General features: G+C 48.6%; 3 protein-coding genes and 1 long non-coding RNA gene across 4 annotated transcripts; 2 read left to right on the forward strand and 2 right to left on the reverse strand.

The window, feature by feature from the left end:
- Window positions 1-4780: 4780 nt before the first annotated feature.
- On the forward strand, window positions 4781-8504 carry klf9 (Kruppel-like factor 9). Its single transcript, XM_029162731.3, has 2 exons — window positions 4781-5552; window positions 6667-8504. The coding sequence occupies exons 1-2, from the start codon at window positions 5186-5188 to the stop codon at window positions 6948-6950; spliced, it is 651 nt and encodes a 216-aa protein (XP_029018564.1). The 5' UTR covers window positions 4781-5185; the 3' UTR covers window positions 6951-8504.
- A 74-nt stretch (window positions 8505-8578) lies between these two features.
- Window positions 8579-13001, reverse strand: fam219ab (family with sequence similarity 219 member Ab). The gene is made up of 6 exons (XM_029162732.3): window positions 12867-13001; window positions 12016-12115; window positions 11519-11627; window positions 10531-10611; window positions 10387-10441; window positions 8579-10062 (listed from the first exon to the last, which is right to left on the reverse strand). The coding sequence occupies exons 1-6, from the start codon at window positions 12942-12944 to the stop codon at window positions 9904-9906; spliced, it is 582 nt and encodes a 193-aa protein (XP_029018565.1). The 5' UTR covers window positions 12945-13001; the 3' UTR covers window positions 8579-9903.
- Window positions 13002-13034: 33 nt separating this feature from the next.
- On the forward strand, window positions 13035-15712 carry LOC114862438 (uncharacterized). Its single transcript, XR_003786966.3, has 3 exons — window positions 13035-13172; window positions 13842-14146; window positions 14847-15712. It is a non-coding gene; the product is annotated as an uncharacterized LOC114862438 (long non-coding RNA).
- Window positions 15713-22663: 6951 nt separating this feature from the next.
- ela3l (elastase 3 like) lies at window positions 22664-24605 on the reverse strand. Its single transcript, XM_029163521.3, has 8 exons — window positions 24469-24605; window positions 24268-24356; window positions 24052-24149; window positions 23791-23919; window positions 23577-23713; window positions 23106-23251; window positions 22796-22948; window positions 22664-22716 (listed from the first exon to the last, which is right to left on the reverse strand). Exons 1-8 carry the CDS (start codon window positions 24506-24508, stop codon window positions 22699-22701), a joined length of 810 nt encoding a protein of 269 aa, XP_029019354.1. The 5' UTR covers window positions 24509-24605; the 3' UTR covers window positions 22664-22698.
- Window positions 24606-27347: the final 2742 nt, after the last annotated feature.

A 27347-nucleotide genomic window follows, 5' to 3' on the forward strand; every position in this document is an offset into this window, starting at 1 on the left:
ACAGCATTGTGTAATTGATTTGACATTTTTTTCATCCATTTTATTTAAACCCACTTGGCTGAACTCACACAAACACTAGATTCCACCAGAGTTTCAATAGTAACGTTAAGATAAGACATGTGCATTGCATTTTCCATCATCCTTCACCAGATCAACAACACTTATTTCACGTGTGTGGCGAGATCTCTGAGGATTCTGACTAATCTGGACTTACAGTGAAACCTTCTGGATCCTCCACAGCTCGTGGAACAACCTTTTTCAAGTAGGATATCATAGGGTACGACTTTATTAATCCCACAATGGGGAAGTTTTTGTGTTGTGCAAAAGGAAAAAAACAGTAATAATAGTGCAAGATAAAATAATAGTCAACAGTAATACCAATAAAACAGTAAAAAAATGTGCAAAAGGAAACAACAATAAAACTACAGTGTAGTTTTCTGAAGGAAAGCCTACATGTTATGTTCTTAAAGCATCACTCATAGTTTTGGTCATTTGGTGAGGGTCATAACATAAAAAGTAAAATGAACATTTGGAAAAAACGTTTAACCTGAACCTGTTTAACATCCGTAAATGTGTTTATTCTATTTAATTTTATAGAGTATTTGATTAAATTTGATATAATTTTATTTAATTTGCTCTACCTGAATCTAGCCACTGGGCCAAGCCAAGCCAGTGACTTCTGTGCCGGTCCCAAGCTCAGATAAATAGGGGGGGGGGGTCAGGAAAGGCGAAACTTGCAAACAAGAAATATGCAAGTTTCAAATATGTCCATAAGAATTTCATACCGGATCGGTGGAGGCCCGGGTTAACAATGACCAGGGCTGTGGGAGAGAAGTATGTCAGAGTAGTGCAGGATATGTATGAGAAGAGTATGACAGTGGTGAGATGTGCTGTAGGTCAGACAGAGGAGTTCAAGGTGGAGGTGGGACGACACCAAGGATCAGCTTTGAGTCCCTTCTTGTTTGTTATGCTGATGGACAGGCTGAAACACGAGGACAGACAGGAATCTCCCAGGACAATGATGCTGGATCTGCAGTGAGAGTGGAGAGCAGGTGGAGGAACAGCTGGAGAGGTGGAGGTTTGGTACGTGCAGGTGGGTTGTAGCGGGTGGAGGAAAGTGAGACTCAAAGGCAAGGTGTAAAGACAGTGGTGAGAGCAGCTCTGCTCTATGGGTTATAGACGATAGCAGTGAGGAAGAGATGGAGGCAGCAGAGATGAAGATGCTGAGGTTCTCCTTAGGAGCGACGGGGTTGGACAGAATCAGGAAGGAGCTCATCAGAGGGACGGCTCACGGTGCCTGTGTTAGTAACAGAGTCAGAGAGGCCAGACTGAGATGGTTTGGATGGATAGTGAATATATTGGTAGAAGGATGTTAAAGATGGAGCTGACAGGCAAGAGGGCGACCAAGGAGGAGATACATGGATGTGCTGACAGAGGACGTGAGGTTGGCAGGTGTGAGAGTAGAAGATGCTCAGGATAGAGTGAGATGGAAAAGGATGAATTACTGTGTCGATCCCTGATGGGAAATGCCCAAAGAGCAGTAGTAGTTACTCTACCTGCATTTTTCTGTAATGTTTTATGTTAGTTTTACTCTCAACATCAGACTGAGATGTGCTCCGTTTGCTTCGTTCAACGCAGTATTAATCAGTTCATTTCTTTCTGTCGTATGAGTTTCTTCTAAATGAACAGCTGTGGTTTCATTTGCGAAAGTCACATAGTGTGAAAATTGCAAAGTTTCAGCAGTAGTTAAATAGTTAAAACTATTTCACTGTAATTAATGTTTGATGTATTACAGTAAGTGTCATTTTATAAGAATAAATATACAATACATCAATTTACCAAATACACAATACAATAATTAATAAATTGTTTAATTTGACTATTTACTTTCAAACTCAGTAGACATCACAACAACATCATGTCTCTTACAAGGAAACCGGTTTTCCTGAGACAGGATGTGATAAGTGGACACAGAGGACAAAGGTCCAAGTCCTGATCCAAACAAAGGACGTTCTCTAATAACAGCACATACAACAGTCACGTGTTTTATTTGCTGGTCCTGTTCAGGAGGCTCAGTCAGTGGGAGAACTAGTTACTGCAGTGATTGACGTATTGCAGTGTACAACAGTAGAAGCTCGTGGGACACGTCTGAGTTTTACATTGAAGTGTAGCACAGTCTCATTAACAGGATGAACACACGCTACTGTAGCTGCATGTTGTTTCAGCTCATGTTGTTTCAGCTCACACTGGGTCACGAGAGACATCTTCAGTTACTGGGTTCATCTCTGGGAAAGGAGCCACACTGGTCTGGGATCAGCTGGAGGATACAGCATCTGCCAGGAGTGAGTGACAAATCTTTCTGGATCGCTTCAGGCCAGAAAGGTTTTACTGTGACATTTGAAAATGAGGTTGCAACAAAATAAAATCAGAAATCATCACTTTCATCTCAGCCCGCCCTCTGCTAGCATGAAGCTGCATGTGATGTCCTGCTCCCTGGCATCGGAGATGAAAACGCTGTCACCTTCCTGTTAAATAGAGCTTTTTGGGCTGGGAGCTCAGTGAGCGCCATGTCCTTTGACTTCTCCAGTGCTTTAAACAGCATCCAGGCTGTGCTCCAGAGGGACACGTTAACACACACGGGGGCGGAGCAACATCTGTGTTCATGGATACCAGACGACCCCTCAAACCGGCTGCAGTTTGGAGCCTGACATGGTTCTCTGCAACACGGGGCCCTGCAGGGAACGGTTCTGGCTCGGTTCTGTTCACTGCTCACACTGCAGACTTCGCATTCAACTCCGGGTCCTGTCACCGGGTTATCTGATGGCTCTGCCATTGTCTGGGAGCTGCAGCTGCAGCTGTGCATGTATATCTTCAGTCTAACACTCTCATCTGCCCTGTGTTTTTACCCTGTTCACACTCTGCAGTGAGCAGTGCACAGTTTCTATACAGTAAACATGTATCTAACCTCTGTGAAGCAAAACCCCACATCAGTCCCACCGCACGCACGCACGCACGCACGCGGTCATCTCTGCCAATGAGGTGTCTCCATCTAGTGACCAAATACAATTAATACACCACCTCGTACTCACTGTTTTAAACCCATCATCATATCGATATTTTTAATTTCATACAGTACAAACTGTCCTCATCACTCGTACAGTTTCAAGCAGACACAACGTGGGGAGTAAACACATGTAGAAAAAACATGTTGCTGCGATAAAGTCCTGGCGTCACCGCGTGGAGCTAAACGGTTACGATCGACGCCTGCTGTAAAGCTGCTGTGCGCGCTCCCGCGTACGGCAATCGATTTCTGGCAGGCAGTCACTTTTTGGCGCGACACGCGTGACCCCTTACTGCACACGGAAACGCTCGTTCACTCGCGTGCCACTTCTTCGTCGCCGTCAACGTACGTGCGCGCGCCCGCGAGTAAAATAAAACAACAACTTTATCGTCGACACAATCGGCGTATGGCGTCAACGCGACGACACCGGTGAACCCGAGCGGCGCGGCGGACGCGGCGGACGCGGCGGCTCCTCCTCCAGAGACGTGTTTGCGCCGGTGCCGCTGCGGACACGCTGCTTTCCTGGAAACCCGGGAGCTCTGCCACCAGATCGAGAGAACAGGAGGAGGCGTGGGACGGTCCGGGGAAAAACGGACAAAAGTCCGTGGACCGTGTGCTGTTCCTGCGCGTGTCAGCACCGCGTGGACCCCATGTTTCATTTCACTCATAGACAGCATAGATAGCGGTAACAACGCCTACACGCAAACAGCGAGATCAGCATTGACGCTCACACAGCTTGCGTTACAGAAGTGTAGTAGACCCGAGTCACGTGATCCCCATGGAAATAGAACCGACCCAAGCAAATGCAACATACTCCATCACGTCTCAGTGCAAATGATAATATATAAAGGCACAAACGCCTTCATTTTAAGTGTGTGTGTCTCTATCAAGTCAAAAGTCAGTGAATAATATGACGTATAACAGTATAAGTTGGCCTTGACTCTCCTCCATCCTGAAGTAAACCAGACGCTTTGACCTTCACTGACATCGCTCACACAATGTGGGAGCCGCGTGCAGCTCCAGCAGTGATTAGTGGCTTCCTGAGCCCCGGTCAGTGGACAGCATCAGCCATTAGGAGTCACTGATGCTGCCATCAAATATAAACTGTGACAGTTGGAGGATTTGCTGAGTGTGTGTTGTTTACTCTGCCTGTTCTTGGGCAACACCAAAATGTACTGTTTGTTCCTTTCTACGTGAAACCACGTTTCTCGGAAGTCTGTGCGAACTTTTAACCTGAGCCGATAGATTTTATGAAATAGAAATGATTTTTTTTTTCTTATGAATAACTGTGTCACATGAAACATCAGCATGGACATAAACAGAACTCGTGTCCGTAAGGCATTCAGCACAATGCTGCGGGATTGGGCTCGTGCTGTGGTTGTGATCCCGGCCCATGGGCAATGTTAATGAGGGCCAGGAGCAAAGAGATGTGACAATGATGATCTGTTGTTTTGCTCCGTGCGTTCTCCCTCGCTGTTTTCCCCAACATTTTCCCTTTAGTCTATTTGTGCCAACTTCCAGCTGCAACTTAAAGATCTATTTTGGTCTATGAGATCCATACGCGTACGGAGGCGTCGTCTGTCCAGGCCGGCCTTCCATTGGTCCAGCGTCCCATCACTCAATCCTATGAATAGGCGATTCCAAAAATGAGAGTCACGTTCCCCCTCGGCCAATCACAGCCTCGCTTTATTATGACACCGTGGGATTCCGCGAAATTGTTTCTTGGAGCCGAGGAAAGTGCCGCTCTCAGTAAAATAGGGCAAGTTGACGCAAGTGTGCGAGTGCACCGAGAGGCGCAATAACCGCGCACACGGCAGCGACGCTGTCAGTACACGATGTGAATTTGACCCGGCTTCTAGGGAAGTGGATCAGGAAGGAGACGGAGAGGGGACAAGACTCGAGCTGCTCTCTTTCCTGGGGGGTGTTTGTTTAACCGCCCCGCAACCTCCACGCGAAAGCGCAGCCCGTGCGGAATAGTCACACTGACGACGACACGTGTGGATGGTTAACCGCATGTTTCCTCGCTGAGGTGCGGCCCGATTACTTTAGCGGCTCCGCTCTCCGCTTGTTATTAGACACTTCTCTGCTCCAGAGACACAGTTTTTTTGCGGATCTGCCGTGGGGATGTCGGGGGTTGACGTCTCCGCAGAGCGTGTCCCCGGCCGACCAGGCCGAACCGAGGACGCGCTGAAGGAGAGCCAGGAGCACCGGACCTTACTGATGGTGGCGATGATTCTGTTGGACTTGAACAAATGCAATCCTAACGCGATCGCCGCCGCCGGCGACGCCGCTGCGCAGGAGAAGGCGGAGCGGGCGAGTTGCCGGTTGAGCGCCGGCGACGGCCGGAGCGCCGCGGCACCTCAGCAGTCCCGGAGCAGGAAGGCTGCGGCGAGACAAGAGGTCGAGAAGCGGCACCGCTGCCCGTTCGGCGGCTGCGGGAAGATGTACGGCAAGTCGTCCCACCTCAAAGCCCACCTCAGGGTCCACACCGGTAAGTGGGGGTTCTGGCTCCGCGTGGGGGTGGGGTGGGGGGGCTCACGCCTCCAGCTACCGGGCTCGGTTCTGCTGACCGCTCTGCGTCACAAAATAGCGACATAACAAGAACTGGGCTGAAGTACGACGGCAGAATGCCCAAATGCGATGATGTCATTACAAAGTGTCCCTTTGAGGCCCGAGAACGCGCTCAAGCTCTAGACGAGGCCCCGAGTTCCACGTAGGGTCCGCGCAGCGTGACATGACGGGGGCAAGAGGACACGGCGTGGGACCACGCGTTCCTGAATACTGAATAACAGATTACAGGAAAGGCAGTCCCACGAATCCGCTCGTGCTGGATCTGACTAGTGGGTCGGGGACTGGCTGAGAGAGGAGAGGAGGCGTGTGTGAGACAGAGGGGGTGTTCTCTCATGTTCTGTTGACACTCATCCAGACGGATCTGGGAACACGGTGTACCGCCGCCCATATAAGTGATGCAGGTCAGATTTGTTAGAAGTCTTCCTGGACCGCGGCGAGACGCGCCTCCCACGAGCGTTATCAGCTTTGTAATCTTATCGGAGGTCCTGTGCGCGACGTGAAATAGTAGCCGTGGACATCCGCGAGGCGCACGGTGACATTCTGGCTCGCGCCGCGCCTGCAGGTCACTGCGACACTAACGTACGCACGTGTTCTTGTCCGGAGGTAACCCCCCCCCCGTGCGTCCGCCACTTCCGCCTACGTCATCCTCCTCCCCTCCCGTCAGATTGTAAACAAGAGCGGACATGTGGTTTCGGTGGAACACGTGGAGAGGGGGGGGGGGGGGGGGGGTGGTCCCACGCTTGTTTCTGCCTTTTCCTGTGACAGCTCTTAACGTGACTCACCGTTCATGTTTAATTTGTTCTGCTATTGTTCCAAGAAAAAGGCTGTTTATGCACCATCGCCTGTACATGAACAGAGCTACGCTGCTAATAAATTTACTAATAATCATTAAGTATGCTTGTATTTCTTATAATAACACTCTGACAGCTTCTTTAAAAGCATTGATGATTTGCTATAGTGCATATTTAAGGTCGGACCCTACTGTGTGAATGCCAGTGAAGCACGGTCCATACAGTAACACTGCGTCTCCTCAGGCGAGCGGCCCTTCGAGTGCACATGGCCGGACTGCGGCAAGAAGTTCTCCCGGTCGGACGAGCTGACGCGCCACTACCGCACGCACACGGGCGAGAAGCGCTTCCACTGTCCCATGTGCGACAAGTGCTTCATGAGGAGCGACCACCTGACCAAGCACGCCCGGCGCCACAGCGGCTTCCAGCCCAGCATGCTGCCGGGCGGCGGCGCGGCCAAGCGCCGCCGCTGCTCCCTGTCGGCCTCGTCCTCCTCCGATTCCGGGGACCAGAGCCCCGCGGGCGTGTGAGCCGCCGTCGCGGGCCGTGCACGTGTACGCATGTAGGTGCAGTACAGAGAGGACGTGTGACGTGGGCACACACAGTCAGCCGAACCACTATGTTTTTCTGCTGTGCACGTAACATTGTGCAACAGCAAACCCTGCAGTGAACCTAAAGCCCCCCCACCCCCCCTCCTGTTCCCTGAGGGGGTGGGTATTTATCAGTGGTTATCCAGGGTCTGTCACGCAGGTCTAGTTGTTTTGCAACCAGCAATTATTATACTTTAAAAGTGTTTTTTTTTTCTTGAAGGATCTGCCGTCCAAGCCATATGTTCACGAACCTCTGTGGCTTTAATAAACACTAAACGTGTTCACGTGGCTTCACCGACGTCTTGTGCAATTATAAAAAAACAACAAGAAACAACATCTTACGATATTACGAGATATTCAGTGTTACAAAGTTTGGGCAATAGTCCTTTAGTCAATATTTGTATTGCACACATTTGTACAGGCTCTTTTTAAAAACAAGACAAGTGTAAAGCTTTATTGTGTAAATAGTTTTACAGTCTTCATGTCAGATGAATGATTTACTCAATATACTGTTATTAGAGAGTGTCATTAGAAACAAAGCTATACTATAGAAAAATGCAGAGCTATTTAATGAAGCTGTGGGCTTGTAGGTATAGAATGTGTTGTCATGCAATAATCTGCTAAAAGACAGATACTATTAAGTCAGAAATAGAACAAGGTTAGATGTTGAAGGTAAAGTGGAAGCTTCCCTTTTTTACTTGCCATTTTTCAATGTTAAAGTCATAATTTGTCTGGGTAATAAACTATAAACAAGGACATACAGTTTGTGCCTTTTTAGGGTTTTGTAGCAGAGAGGATTTTTTTACATTTTCACACTATGAGATACTACCTGAACAAACATTTTCCAATTATTTATGTTGATGTGAGGCACTTTTGGTATGAACGACTGTCTCGAAAGCCAGTGGCGCCAGTTGCTCAGCATTGAATCAAGCTTCGGGTTTACTTTGAATCGGGACTTAACTTCATCAGGGACCGAGCCGATGGTTTAGCACCCCCTGCTGGTGGAGCTGCGCCGCATTGCTCCGACCATAGACTCCGTCCCTGTCCTGCCCAAAGGCGACAATGTGTATGAAACGAAGCATGTTTGTATGTGTTTTTAGTTGGTGCACTGTATTTTCTTGTTTACTTGTAATTTTTATAGCATTATTACAGAGATGCAAGGTCTTATTCAACCAATGAGGATTCTCAAACATTATGGATGCTTTTCTCTTTTTTTATACCTGCGAAAAAATGCATTAACACATCTATTTAGAGTGAAATGTGAGATGACATGAATTCTATACACGTGTAACCTGAAATGATATGTTTTCTTTTTGGCATTTTGACAACTGTGATTAGATGTTGGTGCCTTTCAGATTGAAACCCTTTCTTCTGATGCTACTGTAACTGTGATCAGGGACTGTGAAAGCTAAGGCTATGGTAGTAAAATGTGCATCGCTGTGTAACAATCACTGATCAAACATTAACATTAAAGTATTTTTTCTTCTTTCTAAACATGGTCATTACTGTCCTGCAACGCACCAAACCCAATCACAGCATGTAATGCAGAGGCAGACAGCGACGAGTGCTACATTAGCTTTGTGTTTATTTGTTGTTTTTATACACTGCACATAACAAGAACATTGTTAAATACTGTAATGGTGATTGCAATATAAAAAAAAGGAAAATGAAAGTTAAACATTTACCACCTGTGTCTAGATGTGAATAAAGCAACTTCACAGACAGCAAATGCTCATAATATAGGATGAAGATGGCAATAAATACACACGCGTGTAAAACTTCTCTGTACTTAAGGCAAACGCTAACTGCAAATAATCGGTTGGCGAAGAGGCTTGTAAACGAAGGATGTTAATGCTCCAAGTTAACGCTCATAGTTGCAATTAATAAAAACTACTCCCAGCCGTCAGTCAAGCATCAGACGCCATCCCACTCTTCATTTGTGTGTGTGTGTGTGTGTGTGTGTGTGTGTGTGTGTGTGTGTGCGTGTGCTGTGCTGTGCTTATACGCGTGTGCCCCCCCCCCCCGGCCGGATGGGGTCTCATAGCAAGAGAATCATGTCAGCAAAACATTACAAGCCTGATCTTCCCTTTTAACACAGTCCGTTCCAGATAAGACACAGTCGCTGCTATGCAGGAAAGAGAACGCCGCTAAAAATAATCTGAGAACAAAATGTGCAACTGCAAAAAACAGAATTCAAGCCAGTGTCACAACAGTGGGACATGACAGTGGAAATTTGGCTAAAATCAAATGTGCAACAAGCTACGTGCTCATTCTTCTCCGTTCCATCTTTAAGTGATGCTCTTCATGCTATTTGTTCCTCAGCCATTCATACAGTACATTCATCCGTTAATTCTGTGGTGAAACATCCCAAGCCAGGACCCGGTCTGTGCTACATCACTATTAATACACCACCAGGTATCGTGCCTTTCCAAGTTCAGTCAGATCCCTCGGTTGAAAAGTGAAAAGCATCAAAACCAAAATCATGCAACCAAACAAAACGCAGGCCAGGACTCGGGCAAAGCAGAACCGAACACTTGAGCCAACAGGTACCATGATATGAACTGCCTTCACAGCCTCCATCTGCCCTCTGCTAGGCTGTACTCACATACAGGCGTTATGTTGCATTATATTCACGAGGGCTCTGTAACGTAGGTGCATGTCCTGCCATAGGAGGAAACCACCATGCACTGATACATATAGAATACTTTTACATTTTCCTTGTAGGCTTCAAACCAAAGATTCTATATATTAATTGAATTAGTTGTCGTCATAGCACTTACTGTCATTACAATATTCTACCGATGCTTCGCTGTCACTCTGGCAGCGAAGTGAACTCAGTGGGTGAAACTCATTGGGTTGGGGGGGCGGGGGTCAGGAGGGCATTGGAGCCGGGTTACTGTATTTGACAGGTGGTGGAGGAGGTCGCTTGGCAGCACATGCAGGTGGGGTTGACTGATTTGGGCGGGATCAGGTCCAGGTCCTCGTCGTCCGGGATCTCGTCCAGGCGGTAGCCGTCCTTCAGGAGCTGGATGTTCAAATCCTGGTTGATTTGCTGGAGGACGGACAGAAGCAGACAGAGGAGGCTGTGAACGGCGCCGTGCATTGAGATGCGGTTAAATTTAGCTAAAGCGGGTACAAGAGCCACAGCGCATTAGCTAATTACTGTTGGCAGCGCAGCGGCATTAAAATGTGAATGCGTGTTAATACGCAGGTACTTGTGCCACATCCACGGGCCTGAACCTGTCAGACGGACAAAAAAGTCCCAGCGAGGCCGACAAAGAGGAGGCGATTTGCACTTATATTGGCAGCGGCGTTGAAAACAGGATTTGCAGCAGCGAAAGGGAGGACGGCGAGGGAGGAGATGAGTCACACTCACCTCGGCAGAGGAGTATCCCGAGGAGGAGTACCTGGACATGTCGAAGTCGTCATCGCTGAAACGGAAGCACACACACACACACGAGTCAGCGCGTTTGCCGTGTGTCGGCAGCAGAGCAGGAGGAGCGTTAGCGTGAGTCGTCACCTGTCTGTGTCTAAGGCCACCAAGGGCTTCTCATCCGGGCTCTGGTCTAATGAGGAGTAGCCTTTATTGGGCACCACCAGCCTGTGGGGACGGAGGACAGAGACACGGAGAGCAATCAGAGAGGGAGGAGGGAAGGGAAACAGCAGCACAAGCAGGGAGAGCTGAGAGGAAGGAAGGAAGGAAGGAAGGAAGGAAGGAAGGAAGGAAGGAAGGAAGGAAGGAAGGAAGGAAGGAAGGAAGGAAGGAAGGAAGGAAGGAGGGAAAGGAGGAATGAAGGAAGAACTGGATAGGATGTGCCTTCCTTCCTGTGCCGTACTTCCTTCATCCGTCGCTTCCGTCACGCTGAGGACGGGGGGCCTTCCGTTCCTATCCCTCCTTCCTTCCTCCTTCCTTCCCTTCCCAAACACTTCCATACGAGCCCGCAGACGGGAGGACTCCCCGAGTCCATCGCGACCAAAAGACGAAAGAGAAAGAGAAAGAGAAAGAGAAAGAGAAGGAAGGAAGGAAGGAAGGAAGGAAGGAAGGAAGGAAGGAAGGAAGGAAGGAAGGAAGGAAGGAAGGAAGGAAGGAGGGAGGAGGGAGCGAGGGAGGGAGGGAAGGAAGGAAGGAAGGAAGGAAGGAAGGAAGGAAGGAAGGAAGGAAGGAAGGAAGGAAGGAAGGAAGGAAGGAAGGAAGGTCACAGCTAGACCAGAAAGAGAAAGAGAGAGAAGGAAGGAAGGAAGGTCACAGCTAGACCAGAAAGAGAAAGAGAAAGAGAGAAGGAAGGAAGGAAGGAAGGAAGGAAGGAAGGAAGGAAGGAAGGAAGGAAGGAAGGAAGGAAGGAAGGAAGGAAGGAAGGAAGGAAGGAAGGAAGGAAGGAAGGAAGGAAGGAAGGAAGGTCACAGCTGGACCAGAGGGAGCGAAGAGAGAGATCCAGGTGTACAAACGAATCCAAAAAGCGGAAACACTGCTTCACCTGTCGTCATGGACCCCAGGTGCGGCCTCTTACCGTGTTCTGGCCATGACCGTGTTGTTCTTCTTGGGCTGCTGGTTGACCGGGCTGCCGACGGCGGTGCCGCTCTTCAACGAGCCCTTTCTGGCCAGCTCCCTCTGCTTCTCTGCACAGGAGGACAGGGGCCACACGCACGCGGTCAGCGCTCTGCTGTCGACGCCCAGCGCGTCACGCGGCGGCGGAGCCGATGCTCCAGGAGGACGCGGCGGCGCCTCCTCAGCATCGTTTAACCGTGCGCTCGTTAGACAGTGGAGTGGTCGCGGAGGCGATGGGCTTTGACACAAACAAATCCTCTTTGTGATCATTAGAGCCGATCTCTGTCTGTCAACGCAACACAGTGGGTTGAGTTCTTACGTGACAATAACATTAGCTTGTGATGCTCTGATGGCGTCACTGTATCGATCGAACAGGCCCATCGCCGCTGCATCCTCGTTCCCACGCACGCCGTCTCCACGCTCACCGTGACCACGGGCACCGCCGCAGCTCGTGCTCACCTATTTTCATCTGCAGGGGCGAGGGCTTGTAATTGATGGTGACGGGTTCCCCCTCTCTGGCGTCGGAGTCCGCCTCGGAGGCCGTGGAGGAGGCCGGGTCCTGGGACCAGCCGGGAGGAGCAATAGGAGACAGATGAAACGGGCATTGCTGAAGCGCGGATGAATAATTGATGCATTTTTGCAATGCATAACAGAGTGTGCTGCGCGTAGACAATGTGAATAAACAGGTCCTCTGGATTTCAGGTGTGGGGCATTTCATGGGCAGCTTTGAGTGTTTTAGGCTGAAGCTGCTAAAACCCATCAGGCTACAGGTAAAGCGTGATAAACAGAGTGAATGCGGGCCGGAGACGCCGGTGGGCAGTAGGACACCCGACGGTGGCTCCTGTCTGGCCTCCGTGGGCAGCAGAGGCCCGGAGCCCCCCGCAGGCCACGGAGCGAACTGCTCGCTCCGTTCACAGACAGCGCTCCGGATCAAACGCAGCGATTTAACGCCGGATAGGCGTAGTCGCGTCGAGGAGCTGCTCGGCGCTCGCGCTGATGGTGACGCTCGCTGCTCGGATGCTGCGCTGAGGACGTGGCGTCAGCGCCGGGATGGGATGCTCGTGCTCAGACATGACGGATGCTGCTCGCTACGCAGCAGACCGGACGGAGGCGACGACACCTCCACCCAGCCTCTACTAACTGCACTGAATAAAGGGAAGCGACCTGTACATCGGCCAATTTTACGCACGACAGTTATGGATTCATCGGCAAGCAAAATCGCGGCGTTACGAATATCAGAGCCTTTAAACTGAGAAAACAGCGTCACGGCACTGACTGGTCTGTTGTAGGAAATAACAAACCGGACTCACCAGCGGCTGCATCTCTGCCTGCATCTCCGCCTCCTGCACCGCACTCGGCACTTGGAACCTGTCTATCTCCTCCATCATTTTGGCGGCGCGCCTCTTTCTCCCCCCCTTTTCCTGCGAACGGACGGTTGGAAGCGGGTCGCTTCGACGAGCTCTCGCCGAGACTGTGAGCGAGCTCAGATCCGTAGCAGTCCCCGTGTTTCTCCGGCGGCGAGCCTCATCCCAGCAGGCAGTGAGTCGACGGCGGTGGGACCAGTTGGGTGACGGTGACTCCACCACCCACTTCCGGGTGGGCTCTCCCAAGCTGCGGTCCGTGGGTTCAAAAGAGGCCCTTGGAAGTTCAAAGCGATCCCCAGCTACACGCCACGCAACCCACAGCAATAAATATTATTATTGTTATTCTGCTGTTGATTCGCCGGCACACTCCTGTAGTGACGCTTATACCTCAAATCAGTAAAGCTAGACGCACCATGAAACTGGATGTTAATAATAAAACTCCAGTTCAAATACATACAATACTGCAAATTTGCGAGTAATTATGATAGTAGGGTTTTAATTATTGATATAATGTTTTGCTTGGTTTGAAATATGAGCTTGAGAGCCCGAAATGACGAGTGACCTGAGACAAAGCCCTGATAAAAAATAGAAAACGAAACGAAGCGCGTCCGGAGAGAAAGTTCAGTTTCAGTTCAGTTAAATTTCACTACTCTACTGTTTCCCTAAACCTATAGAAAATATTATAGGAACCTTTTAAACCTGGTTCTAAAAACTTACACCTATTCTAAGTAATCTCAGAATGCTAAAACTTAATGTTCGTATAGTATTTTCTTTTTATTTATCTCCATAACATTTTAGTAGTTAGTTTTTAAAATGTTCATTGCGTTTTTTTCAGGAGGTTATTTTTAATTTAAAACCTGTTTAATTGTATTTGTTCTCACGTGTTTTATATTGATTACTGTATGTGGTTCTCGGTTACAGGCAGTAGATAAATATGAACTCCTATGAAAGATAAGCAGCGTTCAGGCTAGTGAGGGGACCCCACAGGAACATCTGCAGCACAGCCTGTTCCCCTTCGGCCCGTCTGCACATTGCCACTACCTGAAGATTCCAGCAGAGAGCAACAGCCGCATGTTCCTGCAGAGGAACAGAGCCGCGTCACTGCTGAGGCTGAGGATGCGGAGACCGCGTGTCCCGCCAGCAGGTGGCAGTGTAAGACTGCGCACGGCTGATGAAGAGCAGATGGATGAAGGAGAGCGTTACTCTGCAACAAAGAGCGTTTCAAGGTGTGTTTCTGGCCGCACGCGGGTCATAAAGCTGCACATGGGGTTTAAACGCTCCTTTCAGCATCATCTCACACTTGGTTTTTGTGAGTGTGATGCATGCTGATACTCTTCCTATTACAGTAGCATCATCACTGCTATTTGCTTCATACTATAATTAGAACTCTGTTGACAGAATTCCAATTCATCCTGGCGAAATTATCCTCAATTATAACGATTTTGATAATAGAGTGTCAAAATCCATGTAATGACTGTGTGACTGTGTGATTGTGATGTGTGTTGGGTGGGTCCTGGTGTGAAGACCTGATTAAGTGTGATTACAATCGTGTCATTAATTATTCATACACACACAAGTCACAGCTTTGACACAAACACACACGTATAAATAACTCACTATTACAGCTTCTTTCATTTGCCAGATGCACTTAGATGTTACATGGGATTCAAATATAAGCTCCCACATTTTAATGCACGTCCAAAACACAGATTAACATTTGAACCCTTCGTGCACAGACCCAAGCGCTGCCCGTGAGTCAGTCAGGGCTGATGTGGGTTACACAACCCCTCCAGTGGTGCAGATGCAGCTGCAGATTACCCACCCTTCACATGTTTATTAGTAATCTCTCTGTCTGTAATATTCGTCCTGGTCATTATATAACATCACGTTGAGTTCAATGTCCCTCTTCCATCTCCACGACCGTAGGAGGAACCAGGAAACTGGCTGCTGCTCTCCAATGCATCGCCCATAGAGGAGGGACGGAGCGAGCCATGCAGAGTTCAGTAGCTGTGTCTAATCCTGAACCGGATGAAGTCACAGAATCCAAACTACAGAACAGTATTCTCCCCTGACAGTGTGACGGGCACAGGAACAGATGGATGAGGTTTACTTCTGCTCCTTCATTGGTATTAAACTGGATTTCCTAGTCTCCTTCAGTTGTCTTTAGTAGAAGATCTGCTTGGAAAAACAGGGCAGATCAGTGCACTGGTTTATGACGCACGCGAGTCAGAATGTGCGGTACCAAAGTGTGGAGTCGAGCGCTGGATCGGTTCTGGCCACTTCGCACGGGCCTGGCGCTTCGAGGAGCGGAAAACAAACAGGGGGAGGCTGCCAGGGAGGTTGCTAGAAAGAGAAACTGGCAGGCAGCGAGCGGAAGCAGATAAACAGCAGACAGCTGCAGAGCTGCCTTTCAAATCAACAGTTCACCAAAGGCCCCGACCATCTGTCTCGTACGAGCTGTGGCCCACGTGCGGTACGTTCTCCTCCGCTTCCCGTCTCTGTGTCTGATTCACACACTCAGTGGACACGCAGCTGATTCATCCTAATCGGAAACAAATAACGCAACACAGTTTTTCGTCTGACCTCGTGGATCGGTCAAAGTTTATTGAGAGTGTGGACTAACAGTCATCTGGATGAATGACAGATGAAAACATGGCTGACTGCAACATGTTCCACGCATCAAAGGAACATGACAACAGATGACTTATAAACCAGAGTCATCATTCAAAGAATGCATTACACTGCAACTAAGCAGCCTAATTTTTAGACGTCATTAAATCTGTTATTGTTTAGATCGTTGTGATCATTTCCAGCCGCAGAATTAGTTTGGCCTTTCAATTTACAAAGAACTAAAGTAGATTAGAGCAGCAAATCCTCACACCCACAACCCGTTGATTAAGTCTCAAATTAATCGATTTTATTTTGACAAATGAATCAATTAAGTGACTCAACATTTCTGTGTTTCTGTGTTTTTGTCATTACAAACTAATTTTCTCAGGAACACACAGTGAATGTACTCATTAAAATAACTCATACCTGAGAGGAGAAGTAAACAGATGTCTCACCAAAACTAAATAAGACGCCTAGACCTCTTTCATTCATCGACGTGTGCTGCTTAAAGAGAGACTCTTAAAGAGAGAATGTCTGTCTGCCTGTCCATCTGCCTGCCTGTCTGTCTGCCTGTCTGTCTGCCTGCCTGTCTGTCTGTCCGTCTGCCTGTCTGTCTGCCTATCCGTCTCTCTTTCTGTCCGTCTCTCTTTCTGTCCGTCTGCCTGTCTGTCCGTTCGTCCGTCCGTCCGTCCGTCTCTCTTTCTGTCTGTCTCTCTTTCTGTCTGTCTTTCTGTCTGTCTGGTCTGCCTATTTTTAAGCAGCTCATAAAATCAAACAAACACAAACCCTATTACTGTTACTTTTATTCCCGTGGGAGCTGGATTTGAGGAAGATGAGACTTGTATGTCAAACAGGGGCCCCGAGCTCCCGTTTCTGTAAACAGCACATGAAAGCCTTGCCTCTGCACCCCCCCCCTCCCCTGCACTTCATCACCCTCACCACGTATCTGCTCTTTACTTCCATCTTGACCTGCACTTCCTCTAGCAGCATGTCTCTCCTTCCTGAGTGTGCTGCATGTGTCGCCGCCCGCCTCCTGTCAGCTGCCTTCATCCACACACTAAGGCACTTGTGAGCCACAAACCTACATGTTACTGTATCCACCAACCTCACCATCCCATAATCCATCCACTAACATTGTCCCTTTCTCATTCATGCCCTGACTTATTTGTTATAAATGGACAGTTGGAAAGTAGTAAAGAACCAGGTCTGTGCACAGCGAAGCAAACAGACAGATGGACAATCCCAGCAGGGGAGCGGAGATAAGAGGATTGGACCCACTTGTTGTTACAGGTCTGGCCACAGCTGCAGTTAGCTTATTCTGAGCTCCACTGACTGCGGATGGCGGAGCCGCGTGAGCAGTTTGTACGACCAAAGGAGACATCAAGTGACAGAAGAGTCTTTAGACAGTCTTTAGACTGTCTGTTTCCGCCGTCGGTGCCTCTCATCATGACGAGTTTACCTTCAACAGGTACTTCTGCTCTGGCTTCTTGTGCTCCGGCTCCGCTGTGAACCCCGGCGCCTTCTCTGGGCGTGAAGGCACCTTGCAGGCCTTGTAGAGGATGACGAAGAGGATGAGGATGAGGACGCCCACTACAGAGTTACAAACAATGGCGGCGATGGCCCACACAGACAGGCCCGTCCTCAGCTCATGCTCCATGGGGGCTGAGTGTAAGGGCAGACGGTCGAAGGTGTACAGCTGGTCCCACGCTGGCTCCAGAACCACAGTATGGACCTTTAAAAACACAGGAGTCACTTAACAAACTGAACTTAAGCTCCTTAAACCTGCAGGAGTACGTTATCCTAGGTCTTGGGAAGCACTTTAAGGCAGTAGAAGCATCTCTATAAAAGTTACACAATGAAATATAATATAAAAATGTTTCCAAGCTGATGAAGAGAAAAAAAATTAATTGCAGGGACTTTGTTCTGTCTAATAATCTGTGGCAGATAACACTGCGGAACAGGAAAGTGCCTTTAGGCTGCGGCTCCTTTTTCAGTCCCGTCTCCTTTAAAGGACCAGAGAGTGATGAAGTCATTAAAGTGATAAAACCGTGGCAGTAGGCATTTTTTAAAAACTAAATTATTATGAACAGGTTTCAGCAGGGATGTGTTTTCAGCGGGAACGTGTGAGATTCTGGCTGCGGTTTCGTGGGTGATATTAAATGGGTCACTGAGGTGTGTGAGAGAGAGAAATTAGCTGTAACACTGACATAGGGAGAATGAATATTTGCCCTCGCAGAGTGGAAAAGATGAAAGCTGGAGCCATTCTGCTGCTTCTACACTTCCCTGCCTGCTAATGCATTTCTAATATACTGTACACACGCTCTCTTCTCTCTCCAACTAGGGGCGATGCTTCTATATCAGCCCAGGTCTGCCGCTCAGAACTCATTTCCAAGTTTTCCTCTACTTCACAGACATTTTACGAAAAGCTGCGCTCTTGAAAAGACGTATCGCTCTGAGTCAGAGTGTGCGGCAGTGATGCGTTTGATTTCCTCTCCAAGGCACAATGACGGTCCATGGCTGCACCGGATGGGATCCTCCCTGGATGCTGGTGGCCTCTCTGTTGGTTGTTACTATTATGATCATTAGCTTGAGTTACAGTACTGTCAATAAAAGGCCCTCACACTTGTGCAGAATACGATGTTACTTACTTAGTAGCTCTGGATGACGACCTACAGTAATTCACTAGAGTGAGGAACATCCCCTAGTTCCTATAGCACTGGCTCTTGCTCTGATAGATAAAACCAGAATAAAATAAGTGCTATTAAAAACAACATATTAAAGAATGGAAATATGTTAGTGCCAAATATTACTCTTTAACTTTAACTAAAGTTAAAATGACTGGCTGTTTGTTTTGCTAGATTGGAAAGTTCAAAGATCAGCAGAACCCAGAACACGTGGACAGAAACAGAAGTCAACGCAAAGATAAGTAAACAATACGAATCTATGTTCTCTGTGGCAGCGAGCAGTTCTGCAGCACGGGTGCGTTTGCCACAAATAAAAGCCTTTTTACGCACACTCACATGCAAATGCATTCAAATATCACACCGGAGATGGCTTCGTTTCAGCAGCAGCTTCTGCACAAACTGAGACCTGAGCCTGAACTGACCGCATGGAAAGCAGGACCGTGAATAATGCACGCGCCCGGCGGCGAAGGGCGACGCTGAGAGCCGAGCGCGTCTCCCCGGGTTCACCGGCTGCACGGTGGGGGCTCCGCTACCGGTCACGCAACTTTAGACAGCGTGGACATCACTGACACACTCAGCTGTCCTCACAGTAACATTACACTGCTGTGAACGGCTCGCGCAATAACAAGGCAAATGCACATAAATCGACTAAATCGAAACCATTGAGCCAAGTTGCACCTACCGACGTGCACGCGCATGCTCTGTTACATGCCCATCCGTTCATCCCACGCGCTCTACCTGCTCGTCCTTCTCTTTCCGTTTGTCGCTCCTCTGTGCGCGTCAGCAGCTAAACGGGCTGAGACCCAACATCCCCGATAAGAGAGCGTGAACAAGTTCACCACCTCCGTGTGTGTGGCCCACGAGCACGCGCGGGTGACGAGCACTCGATGAAGTCAGGCTGGCGGAGTCAGCGACGGAGCCGGGAGTCTGTCGGTGTGACCGCTCGGCCCCCCCCCCCACCCAAGCCTCCCTCCCTCCCCCTCGCTGTTACTACTGAGCTATTTATATAAATGCGCCGGAGGAACATCCCATCAAGGGCTTTTCCCGCTGACACTCCGGTGAAGATCACGCTGTCGGGACAGAAGAATGCGAGAGGTAGCGCAACAGAGAGCACGTCACAGACTGGAAAAAGAAAAAAAAAAATTATTAATTAATTAATAATAATTATAATATTTATGAATAAATGCCTTATCTGTGAAGTCAGGTCCACGTCTTGTTTATCCCAACGCAGCTGATCCTGTCTTATTTATTTGACTCATGTTCAACCTACAGAATTAGAGTGTAGTTATGAGCCTGCAGATTTTTTACATGTGTGGAGTAAAATATGCAAAACACTGAGAATTATGGGAATTATTGGATAACTGAAAAGCTTATTCCCCAACTGCGAGGTTTTAAAGTCTCTAAGTCTGCAGTGCAGCAAACAAGCAGCCTCTTTCTTCTTTATTCCGAGTTAGCAGCTGCACATACTCCAGACTCGTCGCCCCCTTTCTTCTCCGTTGGTATTCATCTCAGCAGGGGGGCGTCCTTGTGGCAGTCGGCTCGGCTCGGCCCGCTCCCTCGTTATGAATGTGTGCAGTGAGTGGGGTGCCCTGACCCGCGAGTTCAGGCACAGACAAAGCGCTCTTTGGAGGCCCGCATTTTATCCTCGCCACTGATGTGAGACAAAGGTTTGCAGAGCAACAGTCTCAGAGCCCCCGGTTTAGTCAGAGTGGTGTCTGACTGGTGCTATGCTCGTTATCAAGCGCTCCTTTACTTAGCATTCTAATCATTATTACTCCCTGTTGCAGAATGTGTCACATCTGATCGGAAAATCCAATATTCACTTTTACTTTGCTAAATGACTCATAATGCTTGAGAGATATTTGCAGCGTTTGTTGCAGGTGTTAAAGAAGTGCCAGAACCGTTTCACCATCATGTCTGACGACACTCAGGTGACAGAATAAAAGTTATTTCTGGTAATCTACTGTAGCTATTGTCAATAATGCCCAGGATTCATCAAGCGCACAGTCGTGCAGGTTTGGAAAACACATCACACACACTTATCTTCCTTAGTTCCTCCTCATATGTGCAGCCAGGGGCCGAGTCCAAGCTGGAGATGCCGCGCTCTTCTGTGTTCTTACAGTTCAGAGGCCGCCGCAGCCGCCCCGGCACAGAACCAGCGGGCCGAGGGCTATGTTTTATTCATGTTACAGAGCCACTGGTCCAGAATTACAATCAGACTCATTGTTATGGTAAATACAAAAACTCAAGAAACAACACACATGGTCAAAAACTCGTCCCCCGTGTTTCTTTTGTTAATGACAGTAACGGCACAGCAGAAGGTACAAGCGGCAGCATTCTGTAAGTGTAATAATACAGAGATCTGGCACACGCCACGTTGGGCCTGACAACAAAGCCACCAGTCAGACTGGGAGCAGGTGGCGCCGTCCACCACAAGCATCAAAGCCTGCTGCAGCTTATCAGCGACGGGGCCTCCAGCTAAAACACACCAGCACAGTCCATTAGCATCATCCACATACGCTAGCAGTCTGTCACATCTGCTCTGCAGCGCGTCCCCCAGCCACAAACTCATAATCCGGCCTAAGTTTTCAATTTGGAAGTAATCCTGCCCCCCAAAAAGTTTGAGTTGGATTTTCACGCATGTCGTTGGAGGTTTCCCTGGGTGACTCGGATCGCATGAATTCAGATGTCACACTGACAGTCAACACGTTAAACAAGTTTCCACGGCTCTAAAGTGGAAAACAAACACAGACAGGTAGTTTTGGGAGTCACATGACCTTCATTAGATCATGTACACAGATCCACCACCACATTATACCACGTAAATATGGGATAATGAGGATGGAGGGATAGCAGTGTGGGAAAGCAACATCTGGATGAGCAGCACTGATCAAATGTGAAATCACTTCAAAAAGCAGCATTTATATTTAGACTGCTTTTTAGTCCCCTCAGAAATCAGTAGCTATTTCTATTTCTGTTTCTAGTCTGTTTTTCGTCTGTAGCCTTTACGTCCATCCACCCATTGGCCAGGCATGTGTATGCTGGAGCCAGTGCCCGCTGTCATTGGGCAAGAGGTGGGTGAACGCCATGGACAGGTCGCCGTTCCCACACTTGAAGAACACAGAGGAAAGTCCTGAAGCATGAAAACTGTGCAGACCAGAGGCAGATGGTGTAAGTCTGTGTTTGCTCAGGCAACGTCACATGACACAATGAGGTCTATTAGTCAAGGTAGTGGAGAGGCTGTGAGTAATATTTGGAGGCAAAGTCCCTGTGTGTGTGTGTGTGTGTGTGTGTGTGTGTGTGTGTGTGTGTGTGTGTGTGTGTGTGTGTGTGTGTGTGTGCAGTGCTCGATACCTCCCTGCTTTGCACATGTGGGCTCCTCTGCAGCTGTGATATGCAATTAATGTAGTTTAACGCTAATTGAAATTACACAGAGGTCAGTGACTAGACTAAATGTCTCTCCCTTCACATTTTATAATTAAACCTCTTGACTTCGTTCAATCGTGAGTTTATAAGAGGCATGATGACAGAGCCAGTACAGTAAATTATGTATTATTATTAGTCCATCTTACGCAATGAGCACTTTATATGTAACAAACATCCCATGCACTAAATGAGGTTTTGAACAGAACCAACCTGTGGAGGTGTCACCACCTAATAACACAACAACAGGTGACAGATCACAGGACTGGACCCGTTACTTTTCCCTGAATGCTATTGGTCAATATTATGCTATAAATATAATGCTATTTGTAAATATCGAATATAACCTGAGAGAGATGATTGTGTGTGTTTCTCCGTGTCTGCTTCATACACACACTGATGCCAAATGCTCACATGCTGACGCCCTCACTGTCATTATTACTTCTAATCCTGCAGAAAAGAGGAAGAGAGGAAGAAGAGAGTTTAATTTTGCTGCTTTTCCTTCTCTGTCTTTATTCATTTGCAGAGGACTGCTATCATGAGGATATCCGGTCTCCAGCTAAGTATTATGGATTTCATAAAACCCTCCTGTGGAGAGGGCGCACAGACAAAGCCGGTCACTCTCATGCAGGTATATTACCTTCATATTTTATATGAAGGAGCTGTTTCATAACGCTATGCACTCTTCACCCTGAGCTCACGCTGTTGCTGCGGTTCGTCTGGATCAGCTGCTTCTCTGTGAGATGTTTGCAGCTTGTTGTGTACATTCGAGCATTCGTCATTCAAGCGTCCTGCTTTGGAAAAGTGACTGAACCAATTCACTCACTCTCACGAGCGTATGAGGACACCTGCTGGACAGTTGCTGACAATATCTCCCTGTCAAGGAATCCCCCAAGGGACCGTTGCCCTAATGCTGTTTAACAAGAAGCTGTAAACCTGAATGTGACTTTATTTCATGATGTGATGATTATTTGATGTGTTTGCTGCAATCTGATGAGTAAGAAAACCACACAAGAATAATAATAATACTGAGACATTAATACTTTTATTCGCACGTCTTCTTAGTTGTTCATCATAACCTGAAACGACATGTTAAGGTCAGTCTGAATCCACGAGGACGCGTTTTTATAATGAAGGCCTGGTGCTCGTGCTGTTTACCTGGTCGATCCAGTCGTTGAAGGCGGAGACTCGGGTGAAGACGGTGGGTTTCTTCTCGTAGTTGCAGCCGAGGGCAGAGACGAAGCTGGTGACGCCGTGCACCTCCCACACGCCCTCGCTGTTCTTACAGTTCAGGGGGCCACCGGAGTCGCCCTTGACACGGTGAGAGGCTCATGTTTTATTTATGCTACTGCTGTGACGAGTTGGTTTTTAGCCATGATTATTCAGTACTGTACCTTTAACATTAGGGATTGAAAGAGAATCGTTATCTCCCAGCTCATATGCATAAACACACGCCGCATGAACTTACGTTGCATCCAGCCACGATCCCATCCCCACCGGCACACACCATGGTTTCCCTGACAGCGATGCCCCACCAGTCAGGCTGGGAGCAGGTGGCGTGGTCGGCCAAAGGCATCAAAGCCTGCTGCAGCTTATCAGCTATGGGGCCTCCGGCTAAAACACACGGGCAGAGTCTATTACTGCCGTCCACATACACTAGCAGTCTGTCAGATCTGCTCTGCAGCACATCCCCCAGCCACAAACGCACAGGCCGGCCCAAATTTTCAATTTGGAAGTAATCCCGCACCCCCCGGGAAAAAAGTTTGAACTGAATTCTTATGCGAGTGATTTTCATGCGAACTCTGGAGGTTTGACTGGGTAAACCTGATCACACACATTCGCACACATCAAACATTACGCGTGTTGAACATCCTTAACCTGAAGAGATTTCAGAGGAGCTAAAGGCAGAAGCAGGCACAGCCGACGGTATACATCTTACTGGACAGTCGGCCCCATCCGGTGATGTAGCAGGGGTAGAGGTTAGGCAGCACCGTGCCAGCAGGGGGGATGCACCCAAACTGCACCTGGTCGCTCACACTCACAGGCTGCGAGAGTTTGATCAGGGCGATGTCGTTACTGCAGAAAGCACAGGCAGACAGACGCTGAGACGGGCGATCTTTGCCCGCGCGTCGCAGCTGGACGCCCCCTCTCACCCGAAGGCCACGAAGATGGGGTTCCACTTCTCGTGGACGATAATCTTCTCGGGTCGGATGGCCTGCGAGCCGGCCTCCTCCTCAACCAGGTCGTGTTTACCCACAAACACTCTGTAGGACAGCTTGGAGCTGTAGGAAGAGCAATACAAAATACTCATTGAGGTTCAGCGGATGATTGACGCTTGTCATAAGAGATCTACAGTATGTGTGTGAGCTGCCGGTGCTTGCGATCGCGCGCTAACGTTCCTCTGCTGCTCGTACTTGATGCAGTGGGCAGCAGTCATGACCCAGTTGGAGGCAATTAGAGATCCCCCACAAGTGTGCCTCCACTCGCCATCCTTGTCATACTGCAGCGAAATCTGCCCATGAAAAAGGACAACACAGAACATCCACTTAATCAAAGGCTCCCGGTGTCCGGACCCGCGGGGGTCGGCGGTACCTCTACTGGTCCTGACAGATCTGCGTGCGCCGGCGTACCTGCCAGGGCCAGCTGTGAGGCCTGGCTTCCACGCCGTTGACCACACGGGACGCCAGCGGCTCCACGGGCGGTTTCCCGCACCCGAGGGCTGGAGGACGAGGAGGAGGCGGGCGTGAGCGCGACGGGCGGAGTGCGAGCACACGCTCCTTCCCGCACGGACGCAATTAGACACAGAATTAGAAAGAGCCAGATGTTCTTACCACCAGCAATGAGCACCGAGGCCAGCACAATGGGGATCATGTTGATTGATGCGTCTGCTGAGGGACAGCGGGACGAATACCCTCTTTTATTCTCTCCACCGGCGGCAACGTTTACTCCGTATGTGAGACCTCGCGCTCCGATTGGACGTCCCGGCCTCCGGAGGATGGAGACGGACCAATGGCGGCCGGGGTCAGTGCGGCTGGGCGCCGGACGAATCTCACAGGTGTTTTTTTCCCATACATGACCTTCAGGTAGAGCTAGTCCTTTAACGCGCGTAGGACGCGTGGGCACATTAGCGTGTATATACAGTAGGCGCTGTATGATTTAAGCACATCCCACGTAACCTCCACATTATTCAGTCTGATTTCTAAATTACCTGCTTCTCTGGTCCAGGACACAGTCGCTTCCCTGAAACCTGAAATTAAATGGTTGCGTAACTGCATGGGAAGCCAACATCTGGATTATTGGCACTGATCTGTTTTCACAGAAACGTGAAACAACATCAGCCTTAGCGACATTACTATGATAAATAAGCTCCACAATGAGACACAGATGGTGCAGAAAGTATCAACAGCTACACCTTATTTATTTTATTACAGCACACAGTCCTGCAGCGCCAGGTCTATGAGGCATACTCTATGACAGTACGTGTGATGTCACTCCACACATTTCATATGCAAACATTATATATATATATATATATATACATATATATACGTGCTGGAAACTCTGACCCGGTGTATCATGAAGTTCTTATAATGACTTGAATGAACAGAACTTGAATAAGTTATGAGACTTGGAGGATGCACACACACACACGCACGCACACACACCTACACACACTCACAACTCCTGAGGCATGAAAGTGTCAGAGTGTGCAAACCAGGGGTGACTCAGCATACAGATAATATAAATCTGTCGCAGGCTGCCTCGCTAACAAAGGTTACATTAGACGGCGACGCTGGACACACACGTCTTCTATCCAGATGTTTTTTTGATATAAGACTCCGGCTTAGACAGAATCAGGTGCTCGGGCAAACATTCATTTTTGATTTCTGGTCTGTGGGCTTTGTCGTGAGGAGTGGATTTAATTTGTTTTCAATTTTAGATACATGCATTTTCATTGCACCGTGGGTCAGACAGCAGACTGGGGGACTCACTTTCCGCATTGACCACTAGATGGGACAATTTAACTGAGTATAGCGAGTGAGTACATTCCTACCAAAGACATCATTTTATTGCTGTAATTCACCATTTAATATATTTATAATAGCTATTAAGGAAATCAATCTTCGGTCTCCTTGGATTGCATAATCTCAAGCTCTCGCATGGAACGAGAGACCTTCAGGCACTAGAGAAAACCTAGTAGTGATGGTAACAGCTGGAAGAGAAGAACGCTGCTGTTATTGGGCCTTTGTCCGTTCAGTCCAAGTTCCTCTCCTCTAGTTTACTCGCTGAGCGAAACACTCGAAATGATGAAACACACTTCGGCGATAAAATACGCCGCCTGTGTGTGTGTGAGCGTGATTGAATATGTGCTTTGGCGCGCGCGCACGGCCGGACGTGCACGCGTGAGCATCTGCAGCCTTACGCAATTAATTAAAAGATAATTAAAATGACTCTTCAAATCTGTAAAACATTGTTAAACGCATTACAGGTCAGTGTCCAGAATAAATGCCATTAATTTAATAGTGGCCGGATCACACAAGATAATAAACGGAGGTGTGCGCAGAATTAATATCACCATGATGGAAGCGGAATGAAATGTACGAGCAGCTAATGTGGGTTTGGAGAGAAAATACGCCCATTTGACCTGAACCGCCGCTCGCGTCTTCACCGTGTGCTGCTTATGACTGTTAATGTGCGGCGCCACATGTCCTGCGATGCGGCTCGCGGCCCGTCCACTGAAAGCAACCCCCCCTCCCTCCCCCTCCGCCCCCTCCACCCCCGGGGGTTGGTAACAGGTACAACTCGGCCCGTTTTTCACATCTGAGCAGCGGCTGAACTCTGAATGACACCCCGCGTGAGCTTTTATGGACCGGGCCTGCGTCACTGCGCGGCCGTAAACCCGCACTGGCCGTCGCCGCGGTTCCCCGTGTGGCGCAAAGGCGAAGGATTTGGCAGTAACGCGTAAATATTATAGCGACGGGCTCCTTTAAACTCGTTTCGCCTGTTTGTGTCTATCACCGCCGTGTCGTGGGTGGGATCGTTTTTGTTTGTGGCAACAGCCTAATGTTTAGCCCAGTTAGAGCCCACCAACATGCGCATTGTTAATCTTAAACAAATACATAAGTGTGTTTTCCAGCGGCTGCGTCGTTTGCTGCAGGCTGTGTGTTTCCCGTCGTGGGCTGAACTGAATTCAAGCGTCGGCTGTCTGCTGCTGATTTCGCTCTTGTCATTATCCCTCACAGTGATGTTAACAGAAGTCTCTCCCACTCTTCACTTTCTGATTGTGGCTGAACGTGTTTATTTCATTTTGATGTCTTTGTTCACTGTGCTTTTACTCCGCTGCTTCTCGGGATTCCTGGCTTTGCGTCTCTCACAAACTCCTCCATTAGCAAACGACTGGCTCAATTAAATCCCTGGAGGCGCGTCGTGACCCGACTGGTCCTCGTGCAGGTCGTGTGTGTACTTGCCAGGTTCATTTCGTACGTGGGGATCTGCTTACGGCCGTCATTCATCATGTGTAATGGTATAATGGTGCTGCATAGTTTACTTTCTGCCGTTTCTGTTGTGAGGAATGACGTATAACTTGTAATTATGCCCCGAAACAGAATCAACAAAAAAAAATAATGACTTTAGGCTAACGTCATAAACAGCACCTTGATTATTTTTGCATTTTATCATCAACTCCCTGTTCGCTGCTCTGTGTTGTTGT

This window comes from Betta splendens, chromosome 9 (assembly GCF_900634795.4).
Source record: "Betta splendens chromosome 9, fBetSpl5.4, whole genome shotgun sequence".
NCBI lineage: Eukaryota > Metazoa > Chordata > Actinopteri > Anabantiformes > Osphronemidae > Betta > Betta splendens.

Bases quoted from the DNA above. Each gene is read 5' to 3' on its own strand.
- klf9 (XM_029162731.3), top strand. From the start codon at position 5,186: ATGTCGGGGGTTGACGTCTCCGCAGAGCGTGTCCCCGGCCGACCAGGC. The intron at 5,553-6,666 runs GTAAGTGGGGGT...GCGTCTCCTCAG, and splicing joins CCACCTCAGGGTCCACACCG to GCGAGCGGCCCTTCGAGTGC.
- fam219ab (XM_029162732.3), bottom strand. From the start codon at position 12,944: ATGATGGAGGAGATAGACAGGTTCCAAGTGCCGAGTGCGGTGCAGGAG. The intron at 12,116-12,866 runs GTGAGTCCGGTT...GGCTGGTCCCAG, and splicing joins AGGCAGAGATGCAGCCGCTG to GACCCGGCCTCCTCCACGGC. The intron at 11,628-12,015 runs GTGAGCACGAGC...CCTCCTGTGCAG, and splicing joins GCCCCTGCAGATGAAAATAG to AGAAGCAGAGGGAGCTGGCC.
- ela3l (XM_029163521.3), bottom strand. From the start codon at position 24,508: ATGATCCCCATTGTGCTGGCCTCGGTGCTCATTGCTGGTG. The intron at 23,920-24,051 runs GTACGAGCAGCA...CTCTTCCTACAG, and splicing joins ACTGCTGCCCACTGCATCAA to CTCCAAGCTGTCCTACAGAG. The intron at 23,714-23,790 runs GTGAGAGGGGGC...TGCTTTCTGCAG, and splicing joins CCCATCTTCGTGGCCTTCGG to TAACGACATCGCCCTGATCA.